The 17,817-nt window shown below is 29.2% G+C and overlaps 2 protein-coding genes across 3 annotated transcripts; both read right to left on the bottom strand.

The window, feature by feature from the left end:
* Window positions 1-1,663: 1,663 nt before the first annotated feature.
* On the bottom strand, window positions 1,664-2,613 carry LOC106361824 (dehydrin HIRD11). 2 transcript variants are annotated; one of them, XM_013801631.3, is made up of 2 exons: window positions 2,198-2,613; window positions 1,664-1,889 (listed from the first exon to the last, which is right to left on the bottom strand). In XM_013801631.3, the coding sequence occupies exon 1, from the start codon at window positions 2,484-2,486 to the stop codon at window positions 2,199-2,201; it is 288 nt and encodes a 95-aa protein (XP_013657085.1). In that variant the 5' UTR covers window positions 2,487-2,613; the 3' UTR covers window positions 1,664-1,889; window position 2,198. The 2 variants fall into 2 exon arrangements, with proteins under 2 accessions (XP_013657085.1, XP_048632569.1); XM_048776612.1 differs by having other exon boundaries at window positions 1,664-1,719.
* Window positions 2,614-11,430: 8,817 nt separating this feature from the next.
* On the bottom strand, window positions 11,431-12,879 carry LOC106361823 (transcription termination factor MTERF2, chloroplastic-like). The gene has a single exon (XM_013801630.3). The coding sequence runs from the start codon at window positions 12,798-12,800 to the stop codon at window positions 11,544-11,546; it is 1,257 nt and encodes a 418-aa protein (XP_013657084.2). The 5' UTR covers window positions 12,801-12,879; the 3' UTR covers window positions 11,431-11,543.
* Window positions 12,880-17,817: the final 4,938 nt, after the last annotated feature.

The following is a 17,817-nucleotide window of genomic DNA, read 5'->3' as shown; positions in this document are numbered from 1 at the left end:
AATAAATTAAATTCATCCCCTATAATGTGCTGTAAACTATATTTAAAAACTCTCTAAAATTATATTTTAAGCATAATATTACTATTATTTAATTTAAGTTATTTTAAGCATAATATATGCTAAACCATCTTAAATTATATTTACAATAGGACCATCCTAAACCGGTTAATAAACCAAAAACAATATTAAACCAACATGAACCAATACCTGATTCGGCGAGGAATGAAGTGTTTCGGGATAAACGCTTGAATGGTTATTAACTGTAATGGTTTGATCATGAAAGAGTTAGTATGAATATTAACAATAAAATAATGGATTAGATTAATTTAAATTTGTAAGAATATCTTTGAGTCTAAAAAAAGCAATTCAATTCTCATGAATAAGTTTGGCTTTTGGAAGTTGCGGGTTTTCCAACAATGAATCCACCTAACAAAAAGTTTGTTGTTATAAAAAATCTCCTTCAAGGTCATTAAAGGTTTTTGGGACGGCAAGATTTGATGGTGGGACCATTTTTTTGCTCGAGTGCTATGAAGTTTTTTTTATAGTGTGAGGTTGATGTTGATAGAATAATGAGTTTTATAGAGACTTTCTTGATGTAAAACTATATTTTTTTTGTTTAATGTGGTATTTTCATTTTTACATAATTTAATACCATTTTAAGATAGATGTCCATTTTATTTAATGTACTCTTTCTATTTTTTTTGAAAACTGTGCATTTACTTATTATTGTATATATAATTCATATATTTATATATTTATAATATTTACTTATTATTTATTTTTCTATATATTTTATATTTCTCTTTCTTATATTTTATATTTTGTTAATATCTATATTTTATATTTTAAGATATATGTTTAAATTTTAATGTATTTTTCCATTTTTAATGTAAAACGGCAATGTAATAGAAGAACTGGACAAATTGTCAAATAGTTATATTTATGTTTTTTTCTTTTTTTATAAAATGGTAATGTTACATTATGGAGATAAACCGTTTTTTTTTTGTGAAAAATGGTAATCTTACATATGTTTAATGTTGTTTTTCCATTTTTTATGTTGTATGTTTACATATTATTTTTAAAAATGTAAAATAGTAATCTTACATATGTTTAATGTAGTATTTCCATTTTTTATGTTGTATGTTTACATATACAGCACAAATAGTCAAATAGTTATATTTATGTTTTTTTTTTCTTTTTTTTTTATAAAGTGGTAATGTTACATTATGAAGATAAACCGTTTTTTAGTGAACAATGGTAATCTTACATATGTTTAATGTAAATTTTCCATTTTTTTATGTTGTATGTTTACATATTATTGTTATTTTTAAATGTAAAATAGTAATCTTACATATGTTTAATGTTGTATTTCCATTTTTATGTTGTATGTTTTACATATATTTATTATTTTCGAAATTATATATAATGTTTTTGTTTTTTTTATAAAACGGTAATGTTACATTTTGGAGATAAGCCGTCTTTTTTTTTAAGTGAAAAATAGTAATCTTACATATGTTTTATGTAGTTTTTCCATTTTTTATGATGTATGTTTACATATTTTTTACAATTTTCGAAAATAAGTAATATTAAAATGTAAAACTATATTTTATGCCACGTGTCATCTTTCGGGAGAAAATTTTTCCGCTGATGTGGACGCCCTATGGAGCCTCGAAAGTTCCCTTTTATTAGTAGACATTACGATACATGAGGTTTATTTTTCTGACAAGAAAACATTAAACATAAGAGGTGAAAACGACAATTAAAAGAAAATTAGATAACAAAGGAAGACAGATGCACTCTTCTCTTTTCATCTACCCCTCCCTCTCTATCAAGAGTAAAAGGACAGGAACAGACAACAGCAGCATTGATAGTCTTCCTCACTTTCTTACCTACAAATTTAAAAGTACTCAAGTAAATCAACACAATTATAATCGCAATATAAATTGATGTTTTTATTTTTTAAAGAAAATAATTAAATCGGTCGTTTTGAAAAAGTACTTATGATTCCTATAATTTCTAGAGCGAGAAAAATACAATTTGATAACCTACGATTTGTAACCAGAGGTTGTTGAGAAATAATAGATCTATAGTAGGTTGGGACACGAGAACTCAAATCCTTCAGACAATACACGTTTCAGTGATCAGATCTCTAGTTTCTAGATAAAAAGTATAGAAATGAGAACAAAAAGATACAGACCTTAATCGCTGTCGCTGTCACTGCTGCTGCTGTGGTGACCATCATCATGGTGTTTCTTCTCCTTCTTGTCCTTCTTCTTTTTCTTCTCACCGTCATGTTTGTGGTCTCCGCTGCTGTGGCCTTCTCCGCCGTGGATCTTGTCTTTGATCTTATCAACGATACCCTCTTTGTGCTCACCACTCTTGTGCTCGTCGGCGTGTTTCTTGTGTTCCTCCTTCTTGTGCTCGTCTTCCTTGTGGCCTCCTCCGATATGGAGAGCATCACCGATCTTGTTGATGATTCCTGCCATCTTTGATCTCTTTCTTTTCTATTAAATTAAATCTCTCTTTATGGTTGTTATTGTTTTGATGATAAACTATAGGATCTAAAGGGTCTCTATTTATAGCCTCAATGGTTAATAAATCCGTGAATTATTTTGTCCAATTAGGTAGTGGTGGCGTGGCGAAGATAAGATTTACTTTTTCCAATAGACAAATTGATTCTTTATGGCAATAATAATAATTTGAATTATTGGGAAGATTATATTCATTTGAAAAGAAAGAAGAGAATTGTATTCTCTTAGATATTTTCAACTATATATTTCCATTTTTTGTCGGCAAGTATATATTACTTTAACTATGTCAGATTTATGACCACATTTTGAACAAAATATTTCCAGATGGCAATTCTTGATTGGCTCTTCGGGGGTCTGGACTCTAGACACCTACCAAATCTTAACAAAGGTTATGAATGGGAACATTGGTAAGTGCGTAATTGAAAGACGTTTTTCGAAAACCACTTTTGTTTACCAATCAACATTTTAGACCATCATTATCCCAGATCCTTGAGTGGAGTTTTTTAAAAAATCAATGATTTAATTAAATCAAAAATAATTAAAATGGGAGTAATCGATCCTTAGTAGAAGACTTTGGAAACCGATTTAGAGTGAGGTTTTTAGAACAAGTGTCAAATAACCTGAAGTTTCAATTTTTTTCTTCTGTTTCTCTCTCCGTCTTCTGTCGTCGTCTCTGTCTCCTCTCTTCTCAGCTGGAACAAAAGCACTCTCCTTTCGTTTCTTCAGCTACCAAATCTCTATCTCTCTCTCTCCAGGTTTGTTATCTGATTCATCTCTAATCTCTCTTTCGTTTCTTCTGATTCTCGATTCCACTTTTTTATTTTATTTTTCCCGATTATGACTGGTCTTTGCTTTGATTCATTGGGTTCTGGTTTAGACCATATATACTGTTAGAAAGATTAGTACTTTCTTCAATTTGAATGATATATACGATGCTTGAGATCGTGTGTGTATTAGCCTAATAGAATAGCATCATCTTGAAGCTTTATGCTTGTTCTGTTTCGCTTGTCTGATTTAAAGTCTGTAATTTTTCACTTATAAGATCTAATAGAATTTGTCTCTTATAGAATTTGTCGATTGCTATTTTAGTTTAAGAGTTGTGTTCATCTATTCATTCTGTTCATTAATTCCTTTTAATGATCAGCTTTGTGGTGAGTCAGAAGAAGAATCCGAGTCTCCAGGTGCAGTTGCTGGAGTACGATATGAGGTTTGAGAGATATGGAAGTGAGTTCACGTTTTATGATTACAACGAACCTGAAGATTTACCGTTGGAGCTTAAACATTGCTTCAACATAATCGTTGCAGATCCTCCCTACTTGGTAAAAGTCTCTTCAAGTTGTTAAGCTGAGAGATATTGTTATTACCTCTTTGCAGGAGATATTGTTATTACCTCTTTGCAGGAGATGCGCAGAGAGATAGGGGGCTGAGCTATTGGGTGTGCCTTGGGTGTTTAAGCCTAAGAAGACTGCTAGCTGTGAGTTGTCCATCTTTTCATCTACCATCAGCGTTGACTTGCTTGTAAGTTGCTTTCTCTAGAGTCTTCAAGACTGTTATTAAGTAAACAATGAGAGTTTCTTGTATCCTTCTGATCACCACTTAACCTTGTTGGAAACAGCTGATTAGTCAGTCTCAATAGTTTTGGTAAAAGCTTTTTTTGTCGAGATATCAACTTTCTTCGGGTTATTGATGTTTATTGTATTGTAACAAGGTGAAGTTAATCACAAATAGATCGATATAATCAAATAGTATAACCGGTTGACCAAAACACTTCTCTTCGTTCTTGAATCTTTCCTCCTATGTGTTTCTTCTTTCTCCAATCTTATCTTTAAATTTTTTTTTTTTAAGAAACTTCTTATTAAGAAACTCCCATTGGAGCAAGAAAATTAGGTGACTCTTAACTAAATTCCTTAACTAAAATTTAATAATTAAATAGTCATTAAGAAACCTAATGGGTTTCTAGGGATAATCATGCTCTTATCTCTAATTCGCGTTTTTCGAAAATCACTTTCGTTTACCAATCAACCTTTTTATGTAATTTGCGTTTTTCTTTTAAAAAAAAAAGTAGTTGTGTGCATTTTTTTTTGGAGAACTAAGAGCATGATTATCCCTAGAAACCCATTAGGTTTCTTAATGACTATTTAATTATTAAATTTTGGTTAAGGAATTTAGTTAAGAGTCACCTAATTTTCTTGCTCCAATGGGAGTTTCTTAATAAGAAGTTTCTTAAAAAAAAAAATTTAAAGATAAGATTGGAGAAAGAAGAAACACATAGGAGGAAAAATTCAAGAATGAAGAGAAGTGTTTTGGTCAACCGGTTATACTATTTGATTATATCGATCTATTTGTGATTAACTTCACCTTGTTACAATACAATAAACATCAATAACCCGAAGAAAGTTGATATCTCGACAAAAAAAGCTTTTACCAAAACTATTGAGACTGACTAATCAGCTGTTTCCAACAAGGTTAAGTGGTGATCAGAAGGATACAAGAAACTCTCATTGTTTACTTAATAACAGTTTTGAAGACTCTAGAGAAAGCAACTTACAAGCAAGTCAACGCTGATGGTAGATGAAAAGATGGACAACTCACAGCTAGCAGTCTTCTTAGGCTTAAACACCCAAGGCACACCCAATAGCTCAGCCCCCTATCTCTCTGCGCATCTCCTGCAAAGAGGTAATAACAATATCTCCTGCAAAGAGGTAATAACAATATCTCTCAGCTTAACAACTTTGAAGAGACTTTTACCAAGTAGGGAGGATCTGCAACGATTATGTTGAAGCAATGTTTAAGCTCCAACGGTAAATCTTCAGGTTCGTTGTAATCATAAAACGTGAACTCACTTCCATATCTCTCAAACCTCATATCGTACTCCAGCAACTGCACCTGGAGACTCGGATTCTTCTTCTGACTCACCACAAAGCTGATCATTAAAAGGAATTAATGAACAGAATGAATAGATGAACACAACTCTTAAACTAAAATAGCAATCGACAAATTCTATAAGAGACAAATTCTATTAGATCTTATAAGTGAAAAATTACAGACTTTAAATCAGACAAGCGAAACAGAACAAGCATAAAGCTTCAAGATGATGCTATTCTATTAGGCTAATACACACACGATCTCAAGCATTGTATATATCATTCAAATAGAAGAAAGTACTAATCTTTCTAACAGTATATATGGTCTAAACCAGAACCCAATGAATCAAAGCAAAGACCAGTCATAATCGGGAAAAATAAAATAAAAAAAGTGGAATCGAGAATCAGAAGAAACGAAAGAGAGATTAGAGATGAATCAGATAACAAACCTGGAGAGAGAGAGATAGAGATTTGGTAGCTGAAGAAACGAAAGGAGAGTGCTTTTGTTCCAGCTGAGAAGAGAGGAGACAGAGACGACGACAGAAGACGGAGAGAGAAACAGAAGAAAAAAATTGAAACTTCAGGTTATCTGACACTTGTTCTAAAAACCTCACTCTAAATCGGTTCCCAAAGTCTTCTATTAAGGATCGATTACTCCCATTTTAATTATTTTTGATTTAATTAAATCATTGATTTTTTTAAAAACCCCACTCAAGGATAATGATGGTCTTATTACCTCTTGGACCGCTTTTTCGTAGTCCCTCACCAATTACCCAGCGGATTTATAGAATTCCGCCTTTTACACAGTAAATACTGTGTTTTCTGTATATTTTATTTAGTTTCTATTTCTATTTTCATTTGTTATTTATTTATTTTGCTAAAGTCAGTTTTCATTTGTATTTCCTTTTAAATGGATTAAAAAGAATTCCTACTACCAATAGATGTTTAACAAATAACTAATGATATAACGAGAATTTGAAAACAGTCACGTAACTATTGGTATGTCATTTGATTTTAATACAAACAATAGTTGTCAAAATATTTTGAACTTGTATTTTATTAATTAATAAGTAAATATAAAAAATCATTCACAATATTATAATTGACAACGATAATTAAACTGAAACGAGAGAATATTGTTTAAGAGTTAGCACTTAACGGTGGAGTTAGGTTAATAAAATGTTATAAATATTTTATAAATGATTTAGGAATGTTAGTTTAATTTTTTTTCTTCTTGCAGAACTAACATATTTATGAAGATAGTTATTTTTAAAAATTAAATTTGAAAATGGTATTAAATTTTTAATAAAATTGAATTTTATTTCTTATTGTTTAGTACAACTATGCATCATATAAAATAAATTAATTTTTGTTTATTTATAATTAGTAAAAATAATTTATTAACAGGACTATTTTGATAAATAATTTATATAAAATACATAAATTACAATCAGATATTTTTACTAAAATTATATTTAGAATTTTGTATTTATTACTAAGCAAATACATTTAATTGTTATTGTCTTAAATATATTTGTTTTATGTTTTTTATATCAAAACTGCATTACTTTTCTATGAAAACCGCACTATTTTTCTATCAAAACCGCACTTATTCCGCATAACATACGAACCGCTGTTGTACCGTACCGCACTTGTCCCGCATAACGCATAAACCGCTGTTGCACCGTACCGTACTTAAATTCCGTACCGCTTATTTTAATAATTCCACCGTCACCATTCGGACCTAAAGTTGGTAATGAAATATACTCTTTTAAAATAAACTCATTATGAATAATCTACTATATAAAGGTTAGTTATTGACCAATTCATTAGTAACTTAATAAATCATAATATATCATAAATTTATATTTATGCCTAGGATTTCCATTAAAATAATAAATTCATTCAGTTTGATATTGTACTATTTATTGTATTAATGTCGATATATCATATTAATGATTCTAGGAATTAACATTGTCCCCTTCACAGTTTTAAGTTTTCCCAATTAAACGTAAACTATTTTTCCATCGTCTGTGAAACATTCTTTTATTGTCTATGAAAAATTGCATATAACACTCGATTAATTTTTCACAAAGGAATAACACTCGATGATACCTATAGAATTATGGAACTGGATTATTAAATTTCCCAGATGCAACTACAAAACTTTATGAGATGAACGCAGAACGCATGATCTCGAACTTTTATTATTGTTTGTGCTTTTTTTTTAAACGTGGGTTCCACAACTTTGTTTCATTTAGAAGATAAAATAAAACCTATGAGCATTATTTATCTCAAAAATTAATTAATTAGTTAACACATATTGAGGTTTAAGGGATGATTGGTAAAAGTTGTAGCTTTATATTTTTTATTATATAATTTAATCCGTAGATAGTTTTCATTGTTGTATTTTTCTAAATCACTAAATTTTTGTTCTGGAAATAAAGTTCTTTACAGCAATGTTTAATTTTTCGAGATTTTTTTTGCTGTAGATTTTTAAAAAAGAGAAAAGATTGTTTGATTGACATATATGACTTTAAACTAAATTTGACTATTTAAAGCATCTACAGCCACAACCAATCAACTCTTAGGTGGTTTAACTTGATTAGGTTTTCCTTGTGATTTTCCTTATACTATCTTCAATATAGAATAAAAATAAAGAAATGCTATTTTTTTATAAACAGAAGAAAAATATTAATCTCTATTATAAAAAATGGATTGGAACAGTTTTACCTTTAAATACTACTATAGAAAAGTAAAATGACAATGAATTAGAAATGTTCTTACAACTTTCATGAAATAATTCAAGCATAGTTAAATATCACTTATGTTTTTATAAACATAGGTTGGAATGTTTTTAGTTTTGTGTATAAAACCTAGATTTATACAAATTTAACATTCAAAAACTCTTAAAAATATTCATTTTTGACCTAAAAAAGAGATTCATGAATCTATACTATTAAAACAGAAAAACAGAATGTCTAATAGAATTCTACTTTTAGTTTTTAAATTATTTACAAAGGAATGGCATTGCATTTTTTTGAATTTTTTAATTACTTGCCACATATTTCTAGACCAATGACATGTTCTCATTTTAAAACCATTCATAAATCCCGTAAATGGAAAAAGGCCCATCAATTAATTAAACAATTTTTTTTATCAAATATTGCATTGGTTTGATACTTAAATATAAACTAATAACAGTATAATATCTTACTAACTTTATTTTATTAAAAAGATTATTTCTATTCTATATCTCAGTAAATATTAAAAGTACATATAAAAATTATGGATATATAAATATAAAAACATACAAAATGGTATGTTAATTATACTATATATAACATAACCTTTTATTTTTATATTAACTTAAAAATAAAAGTGAAATAAATTGAAATAATATTTGCGGAATGCGCAAATCCAAATGTAGTTCGTTTGTTATGAATGTTAAAATACATTTATTTGATCAACTAGAAACAAATATATTTCTAGTTTTGAATTGCGATTGAAAGTTTGGACCATTAATTGTATTCAGATCTCAAAACTAGTATCAGAAATCAGACAATATTTTTTAGTAGTAGACATTTCTTTATTAGTACTTTCAAAATAATAAATTTATAATTTAAACATTGAAATCTTTTTTTCATTAGGTACTTTTTCTGGAAGTTTTGATCTTGTTTTTATTTCCTATCTTTTTAACTCCGGCAAGTTTTTGATATTCTTGAGAAATAAATTTCAAAGTTAATTATAAACTTCTTACAAGTTAGGAAATTCGATTTTATTAATATAGCTTAAGATACATGAGGTTTTTTTTTTTTTGACAAGAAAACATAAGAGGTGAAAATGACAATTTTGTTTTTGTCAACGGTGAAAACGACAATTAAAAAAGTTCAAAAAAACGACAATTAAAAGAAAAATAGATAACAAACAAAGACAGATGCACTCTTCTCCTTTCATGTACCCTCTCTGTCAAGAGTGAGATGATAGGAACAGGCAACAGCAGCAATAATTGTCCTCCTCACTTCCTTACCGGCAAATTAAAAAATTCATAATAAATAACATATTATAGACCCGACTTAGGTTATGAATGTCAAGCAGGATAGAAGCAGGAGAAATGCAGTGGAAATATTAATGCAGGATAAACTGTATTTACTCTCCATTCACCATTAAAATGCAGATCAAAAATTAATTAATAAACTATTAGAATCCTGCATGCAGATTAATATCATGTTGATTTTTTGAACTGCAGATAAGAAGGGGAAGGAGGGAGTTCGTGATGTGCAGGTGACCAATGGGATCAATAGTTTTTTTTTTCTTTAATCTATCATCTATAAATGATATAGTATTTTATTATTTTTGATTAAAAATAAGTTAGATTTTATATTCATTAATACTTAGTGAATATTTATCTATTCTTTTGAAATATATTATGACATATACATGCACTTTCATGTTTTATTTAGTTAATTTAATATTTTAATAAAAGCAGTATTTTATCTTATGCTTAATTAGTTTTTTAAAAATACTTTTAGTTGATTCATATATCTACATTTATTAAAAATAATTCAAAAAAAACTAAGGTACACGTTTAATTAGTTTTTCAATGAATAATTAAAATTTTAATATGCTTAAAATAAGTTAAAAATGTATATTCAATAATACTTAGTAAAAAGTTACTTAATTCTCGACAGATATATTATAACACATGTATGCATTTTTATCTTTTACTATTCGATTACTGTTTTTATTTAATATTCATAAAATAGTTAAATATAAATTATATTTGTAATATTTGAATACAATGTATTATAACACATGCATGAATTTTCTTACTCATCCATTTAAATGAAAAAAAAATCAAAATATGTATTGCATTAGTTAATTTAATAAATTATGAAAAATTATGTTACACATAAGTTAAAGTTTATAACTAATAGTATTCAATAATTTTTTTAATTTGTTTACAGCATATTTATTATAACACATGTAAGTATTTTAATAAAAAATGTACTTTGTATCATCTATTTTCTTTAACTTCAGTAATAAATCATATTTAAAATAATATAAAAATATATATACTATAGTTCATTTTGATTTAATTCTTGATAATAAGTAATAATTTAAATAATCAATATTTGTTTATAAATTGTTATATTTTAATATTTTTGAATCCTTTTAAATTCGTTCGGGTTCGGTCGAAATTCAGGTTAAGGATTTTATGTTCAGACCTAATTAACGTCTTTGGATCTTAATTGGATTTTAATTTAGACAATAAAAATAATTAAAGGGAAAAGGAATACTCTTTGTCATTTTAATGAATTTTATATAGCTTTTAAGTTTCAATATATTTATTAGAATGATAATATTTTTTTGCTTACAGCTTTTTTGTTGTAATTGTGTTTACCTTTTATATAATATTTAAACTTTTTTGTATTTATTAAATTAATAAAAAATAATCGATAAGAATTTATATTTTTGTTTTAGATATTTAATTTACAAAATTATTTTTAACATTTGATTAAATACACTAATTCGATAAATTATGTTAACTAGTTAATATGCATTTGTTATGCTTGATCTGCATTTGCTCTGCATGATCTACTTGATATGCATTTGTTCTGCTTGATCTGCATTTTGGGTTTGATCTGCATTTTCTTAATCTGCATGCCATTTTCTTAATCAACTCAATATTTTTTGTCGACATCTTTTTTTTCTCAACCTTAATTTATGTTTTTCTATAATTTTAAGAAAAAAAAAATGAAACCGACCTTCACGGCTTGTTTAGAATGTTAATTGATGTTAACAATGAAACCGACCTTAATACCGAAATTATTCAATGTCATCTAGAATATTAATTGATGTTCTTCTATCCAGCAACAACATTTATAGGGCTTGCTATTGAGGATCATCCTCTTCAGTTCATGCTATTGCTAGCTTATGTCCAACAAAACCTGATGAATAATTAAAATAAATTACTATTTTAACTCGTGTTCGAGCATTATCAAAACCGACTTCTCCTATGTAGAAGTTGAGACTTGAGAGGTTAAGTGTGCTTCATTCACCATTATACCAAAAAATCTCTCAAAAGTTCTTTGTTTTTATCATATCAACCAAACTGGCACATAACATTAAATCAGTATATTGTAATCTAAGAAACATGACCTCCGGTGAAAACAGCCATCAACTCAGCCACAAGCTTCTTATTATCATCACCATGCTTCATCACATACCTTTTCAAAAACGCACGGTCCGTACACACCAAAACAGAGCCGAGCGAAGGAAGCTCACTTCCTAGCAAACCTTCCGACATTAGAGCCTTGATTACATTACACCTCGGGATAGTCCTCTTCTCCAAGTTGTATCCAAACACCGTAGGGTTCGAAACCAAAGCCTTCACAGGCCAATTCATATCCTTCACAAGAAACTCAGTCTTCCTCTTCACCAGCTCAGCAGAGTAGTTAAGACACTGAGGATGACACTTGACCAACACCGCAAACTCATCTCTAGTAAACCCTAACCCTAGATACGCTTCGATGGAGTTCAAAACGTTCTTCTCAGAGAGCGGTAGAAAGCTCGGATTCTTCTTGAACATCTCCCACACATCTTCCTCAGAAAAGCCTAACTTTCCATAAAAACTCAGCTTCTCTTGTACTGTCCTCTCGCTCAGCTGGTAAAGCATGCGGAGAGCTTCAATAAACCTAAAGGTCGCGGGTTCGAATCCCATCTCAACGACTTTCTTGAGAGTTTCTTCAAACTTTTCTTTCCCACAGCAGACGTGGTGATTGGAGATGAGCAAGGGGAGAAGCAACCTCTGAGGCACGCCCATATCTCTCAAAACCAATACATTCCTCAGTTTGTTCCCCTGCGCACTCCCCTCCGGCAAAGAATAATAACTCTTGTCGGTTGCTGTAATAATCTCTCTGACGAAATCGTAGTACCTGCTCAAAGCTTTGTCCTTTTTGATTCCCAGGATCTTAGGGACTTTGGAGAGAATCTCGGTGAGCTCGGAGGTTGAAGCTCCTCTCGAGGCTAAGAACCGGAGCTTGGGAGCGAGTGATGACTCAGCATCTAGTGAGAGGAGTCGTGGGTAAGTTCTGATTATGGTGGAGAGATGAGAATCTGTGAAACCATGACTTCTGAGAAGAGTGAGAACAGAGTCTGGATTACAGTTGGAATCCTCTGTGGTGACTTTCCTCAAGATTGATTCTGCGAGTTTGGTGGTGAAGCCTAGAGATTCGACGAGGTAAGAGACGGTAAAGTTTTGACCTTTACGAGGGCTCACATCAGCAGAGGAGAATGAGCTGGAAAAAGCAGATGGGTTTTGAAGAAAATACAGTGAAACTCTAAAGTTACGCCATTTCTGCAACGCTAATTGCTTTCTTCCAAGGATTATTAGAGAAAACATGAAAGTGAAATGCGATAATCTGAAGGAGCAGACGAGAAGGAAGCGACCAATAAATCTCAGAACTTTGTTCAAGTTAAGTCGTCGACAAGTGACCCTAATTTTGTTTATGACACTGACGTTGTCTGAATTAGTGTGTTGGGCCTTAACTGGGCCTTGGTACGGCAAGGAACGAGTTTTGTGAATTTGGATTAATAAAATTATTACGTATATTCGGATGTCTAATCGGGTTTAGTTCGAGTTCAATCAAATTTCAGTTTTACTGGAGTATGAAATTTTGTCTTTTGAAGTTTGGTTCGGATTCGGTTCAGGTTTTCTGAGTTCAGTTCGGATATTGTAACACATTGCAAACCCGGCTGATCGCATCTTAAATTTCGGATTTTGGTTATCTAAGAACAAAGACACTAACCCAAGAAACAGGACTGTGAAGAGAGTCTTGGCATACATAGCAAACTTGCTGTTATTATCTATCATACAGGTACATAGAACAGTCAAAGAGCAGACCAAAACATGGATACTAGATTGCAAAATAATTATAAAAATCCAAAACTATAAATGTATTTTGAGGTTTAAAGCCAGGTACATACACCAGTTTCTTCTTCCACTTCCCTAACTGCTCCTGTCCAAATATGAAATATCCTCACCCTATGGATTTAGATATTTCAGTTAGCTTAGGTATCATAATAGAGGGAGTCAGGGAGATACATAAGCATAAAATATATCAAGGGTTTTGTTAATTGCTAATAAACCGCAGTTGATATCATCAATCCTGATTAATGGAACCTATGTGTGACTAAGTAACTAAGTAAAAGGATCACCCTATGGCAACTCGACCAAGAAAGTCAACGGTGTCGAGAACGACCTGAGATTCCAAATTCAAATGCGAATAAGAAGAGATGTGTACACAAGATACATACATTCAGTTATATCATATATGTGGGAAGGGATGGAGGGAGAGTCCAAGGTTCTATAACCAGGAGATGAAAGTAGAAGATAAGAGGATGACTCAAAAAGTAGAGACTTTGAAGAGTTTCCAAGTAAATGATAAAATCAGAGTTGCAAAACTTTAAGTTTCAGAGTTTAATGAGACACACTTGGAAGACTTCGAGGAAAGTCTTCTAACATTTAATGCACTAGAAGACTTCCAAAAAGTCTTTTGACAGAGCCTTTTCTCATGTCAAGTGGAGTCCAAACTTGTCTTTGTGAAGAAATTATCTATAATAGTTTTGTTTATGATATGTTTTGTAATTTGTATGTGTACTATTTTAGTTTCAAATTCTTTTGTAAATTTGAAATGATATTAATGAAATTTTTTGGTAAATATGTTCATGTCTACAATATTATCTTGCCAAAAGTACTTGAAATTATTAAAATTATTGATATAATTTAATAGCAAAACAAAATAACACAAAACATTAGTCAAATTTGCTACAACTAATGGAGAAAACTTCTCAAAAAAACCTTAGTCAAATTCATAAAAGATCAAACATTACATTAGTTCAAACATAAAACAGTTTCACTAGAAGTCTTCCGAAAGACTTTTGGGATGTCTTCCCAAAGACTTCTTCTCAGAAGACTTCTCGGAAGACTTAAATTTCTAGCGAGAAATTTAAATATAAGGGAAAAATTTAAGCGGGAAACTCAAATTTTAAGTGAAATTGAAATTTCAAATTTCATAAAAGTATATTTTATGATCTAAAAAGACAAATTAAACCATGTGACTTGATATTCTTGAAGTTACTTAACACTTTTGAAAATTAAAAAATATATATTTATAGTTGAAAATACAAGTTTAATAGTTTAGAGAAAACGAAAGTTTATTAAACGTTGACGACTTCCACGGAAATCGTCCGGAAGACTTACAAGGAAGTCTTCTGGTCAATGCATAGAATAGTTTTGCAATTGACTTTTATGTGTCAGAAATTTGATTTTTTCTAGACGACTTACATGTAAGTCGTCCAATAGAAAAATAAAAACTAAATATTTATTTTTTTCTAAATGAGTTCCATGTAAGTCGTTTCAAGTTACTTTTGCAATTAGAAAATAAAAATTAAATATTTTATTTTATCCGGACGTCTTCCATGTAAGTCTTCCGGTAGAAAACTTAGACGAAAGTCTTCTAGGATTTTATTCCGAGATATTATGATTTTAGAAAAAGATGTATTGCTATGGTTTTAGTAAATATTTACGATTTGTGAATAGTTGTGATGTTTGTTAAATTTTTTTCATTTTTAAAATACTCAAAACATCAATAATACAAGGCCGGGGAAAAGAATAATTTCTCTGGAAATAAATTAAACGAAAACATGTTTCTACGGAGACTAATCCCTAATATATACAATTAATACATGATAAACAAAATAACGCATTAGATATAAAGTTACTTTTTTGAAACTATATAAAGTTATTTTTTATCTTTTAATTACACGTAAAGACTTTATTTTAAGCCTAAAATCGATGATCTTGCTACATAAATATGCGATCCTTCAAAACAATATAGACGATTTCATCTCGGATTTATTTTTGCAACACCATTAATGTTGGCCATTTAGGCTTGCAAATGATAAAGATTGTGAAGATTATTATTAACATATTACGATAAAAATAAATGGTTTGAAATGGTGATGATTGTGAGTAAGTATAAATATTTTGAAAACATGCAACTCTAAAATATTACATTAAAGGTTGCAAGATGTTTTTATTTATATAAATTTTAGTTTTGTCAAATACTATATATTTGATATCTTATTTTGTTTTATATTTTATATAATTATCTATGATTGTACTTTCAAAAACTTGATGTGAACATATTTACATTACATATGTAAAACTTTGTCATATATGTGTTTTGCTATTATAAGAGAAATCATAATATATTTTTTATGAAAGATTGGAATAACCATATGAATATATTGTACTAAATATATTGCACATTATTTATCAAAATCTTACAAAAATAATAATTTATAAAAATTTATAAGTTTAAAGTGAATTAAAAAATGATAATTCATAATCACTTTTCATCTAAAATGATATAAAATCAAAATTCATAAAAATTGAATGAAAATAATAGAATAAATTAAATATTTTGTTGAGTTATATATACCTTAAAAATGAATGAAAATAATAGAATAAATTAAATATTTTGTTGAGTTATATATACTAACGTTAATGAAAAATATTTAGTCCATAATAACAAATTTTAATTTATATTTATTAAGTTTGAAAAATACATTTCAATATACAAATTATATATGGACAAGGTAATATGAAAGAAAATAGAAGTCCAAACTTTTGGTAAGAAATCACTTTTATATTATTTTGACTATAATCTAAGAAAATTAATTGAAAGATTTTATCTAAGAAATTCCTTTATGCAAGTTTATGTTTATATATATAATATCAATCTAAAATAACAGAACACTCAAACAATTTAGAAAACATCCTACAAAATGAGTCTCTTCCAAAATATATTAATCTCATTTGTTTTCACTATTTTCTTCGTGACTTCAAATGTTCACGGCACCAATAATGTTCCGGGTACTAGAATATTACTTTTACATTTAATTTAGTTATTCCAATGTCTTTATTTCTACCTAATTTTAATATTGTATTATTTATTATTATTTGAATAGATTTTGGAGTAGAACAAAAAATTACAAAATGCTATGGTCCTTGTAACCAAGGAGCTGCAGGAGCTGCAGAATGTGACGGGTTTTGTAGAGCCAAAAATATTCAGTCAAAGGGAACTTGTAGTTCTGGCTTTTGTTGTTGTGTGTGGCAAATAAAAAATTAGAATAATCTTATTAGATATTATATTTTTAATAAAAGGAAAATAACATTATCAATTAATACATAAATATGTTATGAAACTAAAGTTGCTTTGATTAATCTCAAGAAAATATTAGTCAAAGTTTACTAAATATAAAAAATGTAATAAACTATACATGATATAAAACTGTAAAAAAGTAGGTTTTTGGTAAACCAAGTTTTCATATGATTACCTATTTACCTTTGATAATTATTTGTACGTTTAGCATTTTTCTCTCGTATGAGTTTGATCACTTCTCACGAAAGTAAAAGGTTTCAATTTTATTTTGTAATTGTTTGTCGATATAATTATGTATTTTATAGATTAGAATAGTTAAGAATAACATTTTCAATAGTGGTTTTGTTCATAACCTTGCAGTTAAATATCATTTAGTTGTTTCATATCACTTTTACTTTCTGTTATTGTTTATTCTAAAATACTATATTAATTAGATAAACAAATATAATTTATATATATAAGTAAATATTGTAAGAAAGTGTCTTGAGTGTTTGGTGATATGAAATAAATGATCATAACTTTTTGGATAATGACAATGAAGTGGAATAAAATTCTACTTGAGAATTTCAAAAGATATTAGTGAATCGAAATGTAAGATTTTTGTATTCATCAAAAATAGATTACAAGTTACAACATATAACTAATGGATGATTTATTAAGTGGGTATCAAGAGGAGGGAAATATATTCTTATAAAATCCATTATTTTTGCTTTTCCAACCTATGTTATGTCCAACTTCCTTTATTGTTGGATATCTTTGAAAATTTCGCGAGTGCCATTACACGATTTTAGTGGAGCTCAAATCCACATAAGCGAGAGATGTATTGGACCAAATGAAAAAAAAAACTGTGTTGCCAAAAAGAAGAAGGTGGTTTTGGTTTCTGTATGATCCATGGTTTTTTTTTAACACTGTGTGAAACTTCATTACTCAGAAACTGGGAAACAAGAGTTTTAAATACAGGGCGTTGAGAGGCACCAACATGACCTTAACCCCAAAATTACGATAACACAGGAAAGCAAGAATAGAAAAAAAAACACATTCCAAGTAAACAGAAGGCCTGAGATAGCTACTGAGATCAGAGTATGCTTGATAGAAGACGTCAATCATTTTGGCCATGGGAAGCTTCCTCTTGAATTAAAGCCGCTAGCCAAACAAGACCACTCCTCGCAATATACGAATGGTAGCGATGAT

Source organism: Brassica napus, chromosome A3 (assembly GCF_020379485.1).
Source record: "Brassica napus cultivar Da-Ae chromosome A3, Da-Ae, whole genome shotgun sequence".
NCBI classification, from domain to species: domain Eukaryota; kingdom Viridiplantae; phylum Streptophyta; class Magnoliopsida; order Brassicales; family Brassicaceae; genus Brassica; species Brassica napus.
Note: the sequence above shows the minus strand (reverse complement) of the source record. Positions and strands in the feature narration are given on the sequence as shown.

Bases quoted from the DNA above. Each gene is read 5' to 3' on its own strand.
- LOC106361823 (XM_013801630.3), bottom strand. From the start codon at position 12,800: ATGTTTTCTCTAATAATCCTTGGAAGAAAGCAATTAGCGTTGCAGAAA.
- LOC106361824 (XM_013801631.3), bottom strand. From the start codon at position 2,486: ATGGCAGGAATCATCAACAAGATCGGTGATGCTCTCCATATCGGAGGA.